The 13,850-nt window shown below is 36.0% G+C and overlaps 1 protein-coding gene and 1 long non-coding RNA gene across 2 annotated transcripts in view; both read left to right on the top strand.

Annotated features, from left to right (window-relative positions):
- Positions 1-13,850, top strand: part of LOC138693448 (uncharacterized) — a 452,326-nt gene that overhangs the window by 285,038 nt on the left and 153,438 nt on the right. The gene's annotated exons all lie outside the window — the stretch shown is intronic.
- LOC138693374 (uncharacterized) lies at positions 3,238-5,226 on the top strand. The gene has a single exon (XM_069817297.1). It carries the CDS (start codon positions 3,310-3,312, stop codon positions 5,155-5,157), a length of 1,848 nt encoding a protein of 615 aa, XP_069673398.1. The 5' UTR covers positions 3,238-3,309; the 3' UTR covers positions 5,158-5,226.

Here is a 13,850-nt window from a genome sequence, read left to right as displayed (position 1 = left end):
CTTGAACCAAATGTGAAAGTGGAAGCGTAACGTGTTGACCTCGACATGTGACACAAGACAAGGTGAACAACACCTCGACACGTGTCGTGTTTTCGGCGTACACCGGCTGACCTTCCGCAGCCCAGCCGGTTGAAGGAGAAAGTTCAGTTGTGAAAGAGTTTTTTGCTTCATGTCACTGGTATAAAAGCGGAAGTATTAGGGCGTGATGAGGAGTCATGGACAGTAACGCTTTGAAGAACATTCCACTAATAACAAAAGAAGAACATTTCAAAGTGCCATTTGAGGTAACATATTCATACCCAACTGGTATGAGAGATGAATGGTTGGATGAGCCGCACCAAATCGTTCGCAAGTACTATATAAACAACTCTAACAAAATATATACGGAGGTCAAGAGAATAATACATGGAGAGAATCAGTTACATACTGATTACTCATTAGTGTTACCATGTGGTAATACGGAAATTCTTTTTTTAAATTCAGTTTCAACACATGAGGATACCCACCACAGCAATACCTGCTTAGGTAATGGCGAGCACCTGATTGAGTGCAGGGATCCTTGTGAGTCACATTTACGCATCTGGCGAGAACTGTGTGATCCTAGCTGCCTCACTTACAAAGAGGTGAGTACAGTGTGGTTATTTCTTTAACTAATTCTGATATGATATACATAATGGTTATATTTCTTATTTTGTTTTTGTGCAGAAACCAGAAAGTGTGGATGTGGTTGTGAAAGCGCCAAGAAAAAGATTTTATCGGGAGAGATGTGAAGACACATGCCCCAACTATAAACCAGTAAGTGTATTTCTTTTTTATATGAAGTACAATTGTATTTGTGATGCACAATGATTATATTTGTTATTGTTTTGTTTAACAGAAACCTGAAATTGTGAAAGTGGTCGTTGATGAGGAGAAAAAAGCCAACAGGAAAAATAGATTTTGGCGGGAGAATTGTATTGAAACATGTCCTAACCACAAAGCGGTGAGTGTATTTTTTGTTATTCTTTCATCAAATAATGTAGTGTGTATGTGTGACTAACTTACATTATTACTTTCAGCAGAAAAGTAAAAGAGGAGAGAAGAGAAAACGTGAAACATTGAAGGAGATGACGGATGTGGAAGACATTATTCAGCAATTGACCGCATAGAGAAGAAAAAATGGAGAACAAATGCGACATTTGTGGCAGAACATTTTCACATAAATGGAGATTAACAGCACATGTGAAGGACAAACATAGTGCAATAGGGTACAAATGTGATATTTGTTCAAAAGACTATTCATCTAAAGAGATTTTAGCACGACACAAAAAAGAATATCACAGCACAATCAGGTTCAAGTGTAAACTATGTGGCACAGTTAGCAAAGTTGAAAGATATATGGTCCAGCATGTGAAAAACCATAATATGGTAAGTATGTAAATATAAACACATACTAAGTTTATTTAATACTTATGGCACTATTAATGATTAATTGTATATCAGGTTACAGATGTCAAAGGGGCTTATGAGAAAGTCAATGGAGATGAAATCGCTGCACCTATGATGAACACCGCACGGGTTGATGTTATACCACCATCTACCTCTGCATCCGAGATGGTTACGTCACCTTTCTCGGGAGTGCTTGCTATCCCAACATCAACATCTGGGATGGTTGCACAACCGACCTCTGGAACGGATGCTGTCCCAATGGTGGCGTCAACATCCAGTCAAGTATGTTCTGGATCTGTGTTTGTGTTATCGGATAGAGCTTTCAAAAATCGTTTGAAGACTTATATTGCTCTAAATCTGACAAATCACGAGAGTGAATTGAAAGATATTTTAGAATGCGTAACTGACGAAATGCAAGATATTTTAAAGAGACATTTAAGTGAGTACTCTGCTTTAAAATTTAACATATTTGTTGAGTGTATGTTTGCTAGTGTTCACAACGAGACAATATTTCATAATTTTAAAAGTAAACATGATGTGCTATATCAGTATTCGGATATCAGGGAATTTATCAACAAACAAAAGGAAAAGATACTGAAAGAGTTTGAAGAATGTAGTATGAAGGGTTCGGGTTTATTTTATATCAAATTACATAAGTTAGAATTGCGTGTAAATAAATATACGCCATTGATGGGTGGAAGTGCATACATAGAACTTCCTCGCAGGTACAAAAATTCAAAATCTCTAGTAAACTTTGTCAACAGTGATATCTATTGTTTTAAGTATTGTATACTATCGAAATACGTTGATAGAGACAAGAACTTTACGTTTAGCTATGAGAATAGACCAGATTTGGAATGTAAATATGATTGGTGTATCGACTTCCCAGTGGGAATTAATGACATTGCAAAATTTGAAAAACGCAATGATATTTCAATAAATGTGTTTTCACTTGATGAGAATGATGATGTATTTCCTCTTAGAATGTGCGAAAAGGAATTACCAGATCATAGGGATTTGTTATACATTAGTAATGAAAACATCTCACACTACTGTTGCATAACAAATTTCAGTGCACTTGTAAAGCCTCAACTGACAGCTGCTGTTGGATGTCAAATTGCCGTTTGTAAACGGTGTTTTGCATATTTTCGACATAATGAGGTTAGGTCATGTGCAGAACGATTGAAAGATCACGAGAGCGTATGTTCGCAATTTAGTGCTGTTAGATCAGTATTTCCGTATAAAGATTATCTGTCTTTTGATCGTCCCGAGTTTTCACAGAAGGTGAGATTTGTGATTTATGCAGATTTTGAGTGTTTGCTAGAGCCCATTGAGAATTGTCAAGGGAATCCAGACTCTAGTTATACGGTGCAATATCAGAAACATACACCGTTTAGTTATAGCTATGTCCTTAAGGATAGTCAGGATACGTACACAGACATGAAATTGTACAGAGGGTGTGATGCAGCAAAGCATTTCGTACAAGACATGGTGATGGAGACGAAAAAAATTGAACAAATACTATTTCGGGATATTAAAGAAATGATTCCACTAACCAGTGAAGAAAATGATGCATACTTGAAAGCAAATATATGTCACATTTGTAAAAAGGGTGATTTTATAGGTGATAATTATAAAGTTCGTGATCATGATCATTTGACGGGGAAATTTCGCGGTGCTGCTCACAATGAGTGTAATTTGAGGTATCAGCATCAGCTCTTTATTCCTATAGTACTGCATAATTTGTCATCATATGATGGACATTTTATTGTGAAGGAATTGGGTTATGATAACAACCTCATTCAAGTTTTACCAAACACGCAGGAAAAGTACATCAGTTTTGTTAAAAATGTTCCTTGCACGTACAGAAGAAAGCGTTATATGCAAATGCGATTTCTTGATTCTTTTCGGTTTATGCCATCCAGTTTAGCACAATTAGCAGACAACTTGCCCAAAGATAAGTTTTCGGAAACGAAAAAAAACTTCAAAAATAAATTTGATCTTGTTTGTCGTAAGGGTGTTTTTCCCTATGACTATTTAACAACGTCAGATAGACTAGAGGACAACTGTCTACCACCGAAGGAGAACTTTTTCAGCAAATTAACTAATGAGCATATCACTGAAGAGGACTATAATCATGCAAAATCTGTTTGGGAGACATTCAATATTCAGACGCTGGGGGAGTATTCAGATTTATACTTAAAATCCGACACCCTCATCTTAACGGATGTGTTTGAAAATTTTCGCGAAATGTGTCTCAAAGCATATGATTTAGATTGTATGTATTACTATACAGTGCCAGGACTTGCCTATTCAGCAATGTTGAAATTAACAGGTGTTGAATTGCAATTGATTAAGGATATGACTATGCTATTACTTTTCGAACAAGGAATACGTGGTGGAATCTGTCAATGTGTGACTCGTCATGCAGTTGCGAACGATCCTAAAAGCGACAATTTCGATGATTCTAAACCCCCTTCTGCAATTTACTACGTGGATGCGTATAATTTGTATGGATTCGCCATGTCTCAAAAATTACCATACGGGGGATTTGCATGGCTAACAGATGAGGAAATACATCATTTTGATCTTCAAGCAGTAAATGATGATAGTGAAATAGGTTATGTTCTAGAGGTGGATATAGAGTATCCAAATCATCTGTTTGAAAAACATAAAGAGTTACCATTTTGTGCGGAATTTGCAAAACCGCCAGGTGGAAAGCATAAAAAATTGTTGACAACACTGCATTCCAAACAAAACTATGTGGCACACTACAAACTTTTGCAACAGGCAGTGGATCATGGCTTGCAAATTGTGAAAATACATCGTGCTATAAAATTCAAGCAATCACATTGGTTAAAACAATACATTGATTTGAATACTGAAATGCGTAGAAATGCAAACAATGATTTTGAAAAAGATTTTTTCAAGCTTATGAATAATGCGGTATTTGGAAAGACAATGGAAAATGTTCGAAAAAGAACACATTTCAGATTAGTTTCAAATGATGAGAAACTGAAAAAACTCATTTCCAAACCATACTTTCTCGACCGAGTAATTTATGCTGAAAACCTGGTGGGTATTCATTTAAGACAAACTCAAATTTTGTTTGATAAAGCATTGTATGTAGGTATGTGTATTTTAGAACTTTCAAAAGTGCACATGTACAATTTTCACCATCGCATTATGAAAGAACAGTTTGGTGACAAATTTAAGTTGTGTTACATGGACACAGACAGTTTTATATATCTTGCTCAAACAGATGATTTGTACCACGATCTGCAAAATGTACGGGATCATTTGGATACTAGTGTGTATTCACCAAATCATATTTTATATTCACTACAGAATAAAGGTGTGCTTGGGAAGTTCAAGGATGAAATTCCAAATTCACATATTGATGAGTTTGTAGGTTTGAAGGCTAAAGTGTACGCCTTGAAGTGTTCCGATTTTGAAATAAAAAAGCTGAAGGGTATTAAGAAAAGTGTAATTAGGAATGAAATCACGTTTGCAGATTATGCATCATGTCGTGAATCTGGTATTCCTACTTACTCAAGAAACAATTCTATTAGATCATATTTTCATAATGTGTTTACAATGTGTGTAAATAAAGTGACTTTAAATTCTTTTGACGACAAAAGAGTAATATTACAAGATGGTGTTAATACAGTGCCACATGGATATGATGAACCTCCATGTAAAAGAAGACGTGTGCAAGAGTGTGTTTAAATAATAAGAATATTGTATTTTATATACGTTTTATTAACTCATAATAAATTTACAGTGCTTGTGCAGAAACTTGTTTTTATTTCAATACATCACCCTCATCAATCCAACTGTTCTTTGAGTTAGGAAACCCATACCACTTCACATACACCTTCCCAGCCTTCCTCCTCAAAATTTTTTCAACCAAATAAACATCTGGAAAGTTTGTCTTTTGAAGTTCCTCGGTGTAGAACGCTCCTAAAATGGGTGCACCTTCTAGATCATGAAGTATGTAAGTCGTTGGCTGAGTCTGTTGCACTTTTTTCACTTCGAATATTTCAGTACTCCACGATGGTAGGTAGCCCTTGGTAAACAGCTTCTTGTACTTTGATATTCTCACTAAATCACCCACTCGAAACTTTTGTCTTCCTCGTCGCACTGGTTGTTGCTCGTACACTGTATGAAGGAGTTGATTGTTAGTAACATCCATGGGTTTCATCTTTGTAGTTGAATGTACGGTGGCATTGTACTTCTCAATCAGCTGTGGCAATAGTTCCAACCATCTGTAAGATCCACGCGCCGTAAACTCTCGAAACATGTGTGACTTGAGTGTCCTGATGAATCTCTCGGCGATACATGCTTTTGTTGTAGAAAACACCGAGTAGTGATTGATGTTGTAATTTTCCATTAGCAATTTAAAATGTTTATTGTAGTACTCTTTTCCCCAGTCTGTTTGCAAATTTTTCGGAGCCTTTGCCATTCCGCTTAGCAATGAGTGCATGGCAGTTGTCACTTCTTTACCGGTTTTATTTTTTAGTTCTTTCGCCCAAGCATATTTGGAATATACATCTATTACTACCAGTATATATTTAAATCCTTTATTTTGCTTAGCATAGGGAATGAGTTCAATGAGATCGCTTTGAAAAAGGTCAAATAAACCTTTAGTGATGACATGACGTCTTTGAAAATTTTTCCGAGCTGGTTTATGAAGTTCTTGTGCAATCCCCTGTTTGCTCATTCTATGTATCCACCTTCACGCAATTCCTCTTCTATAGCATAGATTTCGTTATCCACACCGGTATTTCCAGCGTAGCGTGATGACATGAGAAGGTCAAGGCGTTCAACTAATTCATTCGGATCATCCCAATGCTTATATTCTATTTTATGATTTGGCAGAGAAACTTTCCAACTTCCACCACGCTTCTGAAACAATGGAACAATAATATCATAATACTTCTTGGTATTTGCTCTCCTTAGCTTCTGTTTCGGATCATAATCAACACGATGTGCGTTAGTGGAAATTAAAATATCTTTGTATTTATATATGTCCTGATCATCATAACTACCATCCGGTGGGTTGTTGAGAAACAGTAAATTATATAAACCAGAGGTTCCCTTGTATCGTATATTGTTCACAATTACATGATCTTTGTCAAATTTAATGGGCGTGTTTCCAATCACCAATTTGTTATTACTAAACTGAACACCATATACCTTATCATATGTTTTATGTTTTGTTCGTTTTGAGAGATTGTGTATATGCATGCTAACAATGGGGTTGTGTTTCTCATCATTATCTTCCTCCTCCTCCTCTTCCTCCTCTTCTTTCATATCCTTTTTGATGTAATCTACCTTCTTTCCTCCATCGTCTGCATATTTCTTCGTATTCTGCATTTCATTTATTAGCATATGTAGAGGTGTGGTAATTGGCTGGAACGCTTCACCGAGTGCATGCTGAGAGCTCAATTGTCCCTGCTTCAAGGCTATGAATTTGCGTTTTACAGCTTGAGAATGTTTTATGATATTTCTTTTCAGTTTGTCTCGAGATGCTGTAGCAGCTGACATCTTGCAATGCAATGGTGAATATTCATGCTACATTCACTATTTTATACACAAGTTCTATAGTTGCATTTAACTGCTGCTTGCGACCAGACATATGAAACGATAACTTATCACGTTTGGAAACAGACGTTCCATTTTTGAATAGTTTATCATTTAATTTCACGATTATATCAGCTGGTGTTGTAGTAACAGTTACTACACCATTCATAGGAATTTCAAAGTAATTTAGTCCACTGGATAATTTATATACATTCGTATTATCATGTTTTGGAGTTGAAGCAATATGAAAAAATGTAACACCTTTGAACTTGTTTGTCATTTCATAAATTTCTTTCTTCAACTCATTTGCTTGAGTCACTTTTTCAGCAATGGCAAATAATGCACGATCTTCATCATATTTCCGTAATTTTGCATCCCATTGTGCTTCCTGGTGCTGCATACGTTCATGCACATGTTTCACCGTCTGTTCATTCGTTTCATTAATATAGTGTTTAATTCGCGTTTCAAAATTGCTACTAGTCGTGTCAACAAGTGTTGACGTGTACGTTTCCAAAGACGATTTAATTTTATCATCATTTTCGATGGCATATCGTTGAATTTCCTTAATAGCTCTATCCACGTATAGTTTATTTGCAGCGTCCTCCGGCTCATCCGGTGCTTTGACACCTTTTAGTTTTACGTCGCCAATAAGATAGTTTTTATCACTATCGCGTGGGAAATCTTCTCGAAGAATTATTTTTTCTCTTCTTCTGTAGACACTCCGTCCAAATTTGTCAATACTCATACTTTCTCAAAGTCTCGATACTAAGTAAAGAGAATAGTAATCATTTCCATATTATATAGGAATCTATTCCTTTGCGATATCTCCCCTTGTGTAATTCGCTTTCTAAATTCATGATTAAACATCGATCACCACTATTCCAACACTCGGAGCACATTTCTTGAAATCGATCAAAAGTCATGTCTGGATTGACAAAATTGTCAAATATATGCTTCAGGTTCATACTGTCCTGTTTGAAAAGAACAATTAAATTGCAGTTGTCTCGAATGAGGTGCTTGGGAATCTTTGCATAAGTCTGTCCGAGATAAAATAAATCGAGGTTTTTATGTCTTCCCATACTAAACAATTTCGATATTGTCTTTTGTGAATCAGTCATTATGTCGTCAAAGACAAACACGGAGTTTGCTTTTATGTCTTCAAATGGTACAATATCCTCGCTGGCATTATATCTAAAAAGTCCTATTTCTGGCACTTTTTCCAATACTTTGGCTAAATATTCGTATTTTGGCTGGAATAGGGATTTTGAATAGATGTAGATATTTTCGAATTTTAATCCAGAGCTATGAAGAATCCAATTTAACAACAAGTTTGTTTTCCCAGCATTGCTTGGACCACATATGATACATCGCACGTGATTGGGAAATAGTGCACTGTGTCGTACGTAATTTGTATCGTTTCCACTTTCTCCTATAACTTCAATTGGTAACGTTTGTGTTTGCTTCACAACTTGCATGTTGTTTGATTGTTGCCAAACACTGCAGTGATAGATACAGGTGTAATTACAACTGTTAAATACTTTAACATGAATACAATTTTCGACATATATGCAACAAGATATCATTTTTAACATATCGATGCTTTAAAGCAACAAGGTATTATGACCATTTGTTGCTTTAAAACAACAAGATACCATTTTCGACCATTTGTTGCTTTAAAACAACAAGGTATTATTTTCGACCATTTGTTGCTTTAAAACAACAAGGTATTATTTTCGACCATTTGTTGCTTTAAAACAACAAGATATCATTTTCGACCGTTTCTTGCTTTAAAACAACAAGATTTGTTGCTTTAAAGCAACAAGGGACCATATAATGTTACAAACATATGATTTTCGTATCAGTTGCAATTATGAACGCTAAGAAACTGGATGTGCGACTAACGTGTTCCCCGATTACATACGATAGCAGAGAATCCCGATATGATTGCATGAATCATTGGGTTCAATATATCCCATTTAGAGGGAGAAAGAGATGTATGCAAAAAGAGTGTAACAGCATTGTTCGAACACAGTGTTCAAAGTGTTTTGTTGGATTGTGTATAAAGTGCTTTTACAAATATCATAACATTATAGAATAATACATTATATGTATATAAGGAACACCTTTTTATAAATTATTTTATAGTATGCTTGTCCACGGTGGGGAACGTACCGTAAGAGGACGCGGTATTTTAAATACAATTATCAACAAGCTACCAGTGGAATTGCATCTACCAGGCTATCAGTTTTGCGGACCTGGCACGAAATTGCATAAGAGAATTTTTCAAGGTCAACTGGGCGTCAATGCTTTAGACGAGGCGTGTCGAGAACACGATATTGCATATGCACAAAGCAGTGATCTTTCATCAAGACACGCAGCTGATAAAGTGTTACAAGACAAAGCCCGAGCACGTGTAACTGCATCTGACGCCAAACCGAGTGAGAGGGCTGCTGCTTTTTTTGTCTCCAAAGTGATGGGTGCTAAACGTTTCTTTGGTGCTGGAAAGCGAGACATGACACTCTCCAAGTTGAAAGCGGCAATGAAAAGAAAAAACAATACGCATAAGAAGAAGAAGAAACCTCGAGTCATAAAGGGGCCCAAAAGAGGTGGAATTCTCCCTCTGCTCCCAATATTCGCAGGTCTCAGCGCATTAGGAGCTCTCTCCGGTGGTGCTGCACAAATAGCGAAAGCTGTAAATTCTGCCAAAAGTGATAAAAAGCAACTTTCAGAATCTATGAGGCATAATAAAACTATGGAGGCTATTGCAATGGGGAAAAAAACTGGTGGTGGGCTACCTCTCCCTTTAATATTGGCTGGTTTACAAACACTTGCAACAGTTATTTCACCAAAGAAAGCATCGGCAGGAAAGGGTTTGTATGTGAGACAATACAAGAGCGGTAAAGGAATGCGGTTAAAAAAAAAGCCCTAAGTGATGCTGATATTCTTAATTATGCACGATTTCTTGGGATACAAAATTTTCGCGGTGTATTTATGAGAAATGCTTTGCCAAGGAAACCATGGCATAAAGAAAAATTAGTAATTAATTTAGATTCTAATGAGGGACCCGGAACGCATTGGGTCGCGCTTAATAAAATTAATAACAATGAAGCATTCTACTTTGATTCGTTTGGAGACCTCCCCCCACCTGTAGAGATAATTAATTACTTACGGGGTGTAACAATTAAATATAATACTAACCGTTATCAAGAGTTTAATACGGAATTATGTGGACAGTTAGCTCTTCAATTTTTGCTATAAATGCAAACGTAACAATTTGTATGCTGTCACAATGTCTTTCACAGTGACAGGTAACACATCAGAGATATCTTGTAACTATCATCCACCAATCACATTGGATGAAGATTCAGAGTATGAAATTGGCCTCGTGAATTTTTCAACATATAACACCATACCCAATGTTAACGATGGGAATAACAAATTTACATATATTACAAAGTCAACGAAGGAAAGTAAAACAATTTCATTACCCACGGGAACGTATGAAATCGATGATATCAATAAATATATATCTCATGCAATGATGATCAAAGACAATCACACACGACCGATCGCCTTTGAATTAGTAGCAAATAATAACACGTTACACACACAAATTTATTGTCAACATGAAATTGATTTCACCGCTCCCGATTCAATAGGTAAAATACTGGGATTTAAATCGAAAAAACTTGAAGCTGTCCATAAACACATATCCGATTACCCAGCTAACATATTTCCTGTCACTCTTATAAGAATAGAATGTAATTTAACTGGGAGCTCATTTTTAAACAGTCAATCAACACATGCAATTCATTCTTTAATTGTAAATGTTGACCCAGGTTTTCACTTGTCTGACAAGCCATTCGACATTCGATATTTCAAAATAAATACTAAATATATTGATAATATTACTATTAGAATACTGGATCAAGACGGAAGATTGATTGATTTTAGGGGTGAGACTATTACTCTAGAATTACATCTTCGAAAAAGATGGGATTACAATTCCCTCAAAACTTCTATATCAGGACTAACACATCAACTGAACACGTTAGTTCAACTTCTGAAACCAAGAGATTGACATCTCGCTCAGTACACTTACTCACAAAATACGGATATAAAGTAAAGCGACGATGGATCCCTTAAATGTTACTAAATCGCCAGTATTTGAGGAGAGAATAGTGAAAAAAGAAACGCATTCCTTTCTCCCACAGAATCCTTCAGCCATCAATGAAAATGACTCAATCAATATTCGTATTAAAAGTGAAAATTTATACATGCTTCCTTGTGAGAGTTGTATTGTTATTGAAGGTAGCATTACAAAACCTGAGGGTACGCCAACTAGTGCGAAATTGGTTAACAATGCTATGGCATTTTTGTTCGAAAGTATACGATTGGAACTTAATGGGCAGCTTATTGACAGCGTTAAAAACGCAGGCATTACGTCAACGATGAAGAATTTGATTTCTTTGAATACATTTGAATCTAACATGCTTGGAAACAGCGGTTGGATCCATCCCACTAAGGATGTTGATATTGTTACCAATACTAAATTCAACGTTTGCGTCCCTCTGAAAACTCTTCTCGGATTTGCTGAAGATTTTAAAGATATCATAATAAATGCACAATTGGAACTCATACTTGTACGAGCAAAAGACTCTATTAATGCTCGAATGGGTGAGAATTGCAAGGTGACGTTAACAAGAATTCATTGGAACATGCCTCTAATTACAGTCTCTGATTCTGAAAGACTTCGACTTTTAGAGATATTGAGAAGTGATAGACCGCTTAGCATTCCATTTCGCTCATGGCAGTTGTTTGAATATCCATCACTACCTGCAACTAAACAGATTATGTGGAATATTACAACTACTACCAAACTTCGGAAACCAAGATATGTTATAATTGGATTTCAAACAAACAGAAACGGGATTGACAAGGATAACAGTGTCTTTGATCATTGTAATATTACTGACGTGAGAGTATATTTGAATGATGAATTCTACCCATACAATAATCTAAATCTGGATATTGAGAATGGTAAAGTGGCTCTATTATATGAATTATACAGCAAATTTCAAAATTCATATTACAACAAACCAAACAATCCACTGCTATCGAGAAAAGATTTCATCGAAAAAGCGCCACTTTTCGTCATTGATTGCTCTAAACAACACGATGAAGTAAAACTAGGAGCAGTAAATATACGTGTTGACATATTGGCAAATGCTAATATAGCAGCAAATACTGCTGCATATTGTCTTATTCTACACGATTGCCTCGTAAACTATACACCCCTCACAAACCTGGTGCAAACAGTGGTGTAACAAAAAAAATGTAAGTATGTGTTACTTTTCTCCGTAATATTATACAATTTACATTAGCTCTCATTCTACACTGTTCTTATTTTGTTTCAGGATGTCCATTATGATAATTGATGTACAAGGTTTCCACGAAGCCGGGACGAATAATGTTTCTGTAAAGGAACTCACCATCTCGCCGGGAATGTGCAGCTGTTCAAACCACCTCCTCACGTCATACCATCAAACTTGTCGAATTGGTTGACAGCATATCATCATGGACTATTGTGGAATAGTGGTTATGTTAATTACAATGCTTAGTGGTTATGTTAATTATAGTGCTTTTAAGAGATATCACATATGACTGATTGTGAGTGTGTTTGTGGAAAAGAAACAATTCATTTGGTACTGTTTTCTGGAACTGTATTTGTTGCATTGTAATCAATATATAACTATTATTTGCTTTTATTACTCTTTTCTTTTACCCTGATCCTAAGTCCCCCAAGATGGAAATAAGGACAGGTTTCTTGCTCAGTGATAAGGAATGTGATTTCACTTTCGAAATAATAACTCATTATATTCAATGTTTTTTTTTTTATTCAATCGTAATTGCGTTACATTCACCACAGGTGCATGCCTGTTCGCTTCCCTCTTCCCCGATCCTTCTGTCCATCTCCATGTGCGGCGTCTCAGGCCGGAGCATCTGTGAAAACAGCAAGTCATTACATAAAATAAATTAGTTGACATCTGTGAACGTAATTAATGAAACCAGGTAAAATTTTGATTAACAAAAATCAGATAGGAGTGGTTTATCGTATTGGTAATTGAGGCGGTGATGACATGTAAATTTCCAATCTGACAGTTGTCTCTATGGTCGACCACGGAATTTGAACCCATGACCTACTCAATGCGAGTCTCAAACTCTGTCGATTCTGCATCATTGTTTATGTAAATAAAATAAATTAAAATGAAATTAGGTACATAAATATTAGTTTAAGAAACATTGGGAAACGAGTAGTATGGGTAAATTATGAGCACAGGAACGTCATGTAATTACAACAATTAAATGAAAATAAGCCCACAATAAAGTAACATTTGTTAGAGCATGAGCAACCGCTCAAAAATATTTAAGTGTGATTAACATATCCATTGAACTTACATGATTATGGCGAGGCATCTCTACTGGTGTATTGTTTGGAGGTGCCTCTGCTACGGCTGCCATCTGTGAAAATAATTAATACATGACATTTCCACACGTGTCTGTTCCATGTCAGGGTTAACCATTATGTTGTAAGCAATTAGATTCGTAGTTCCGAGACATGTAGCATTATCTCAACACATCATCCATATCTCATCATATCAACTCAACATTTACAACTTATTACCTAACTTAAAATGGTACATATTTCTAACACACTTGGTGATACTAACATATTTGTATAATCGTTTTCATTTCTACTCACCTCTCCGCTATTCACTTCTTTTGAAGTCCACTTTATGAATCGTTTTACTCCCTCCGCCAATCGGCACCAACCC

The sequence above is a fragment of the Periplaneta americana genome, chromosome 17 (assembly GCF_040183065.1).
Source record: "Periplaneta americana isolate PAMFEO1 chromosome 17, P.americana_PAMFEO1_priV1, whole genome shotgun sequence".
Lineage (NCBI taxonomy): Eukaryota > Metazoa > Arthropoda > Insecta > Blattodea > Blattidae > Periplaneta > Periplaneta americana.
The sequence above is the reverse complement of the archived record's forward strand: the minus strand, read 5'-3'. Positions and strand labels throughout refer to the sequence as shown.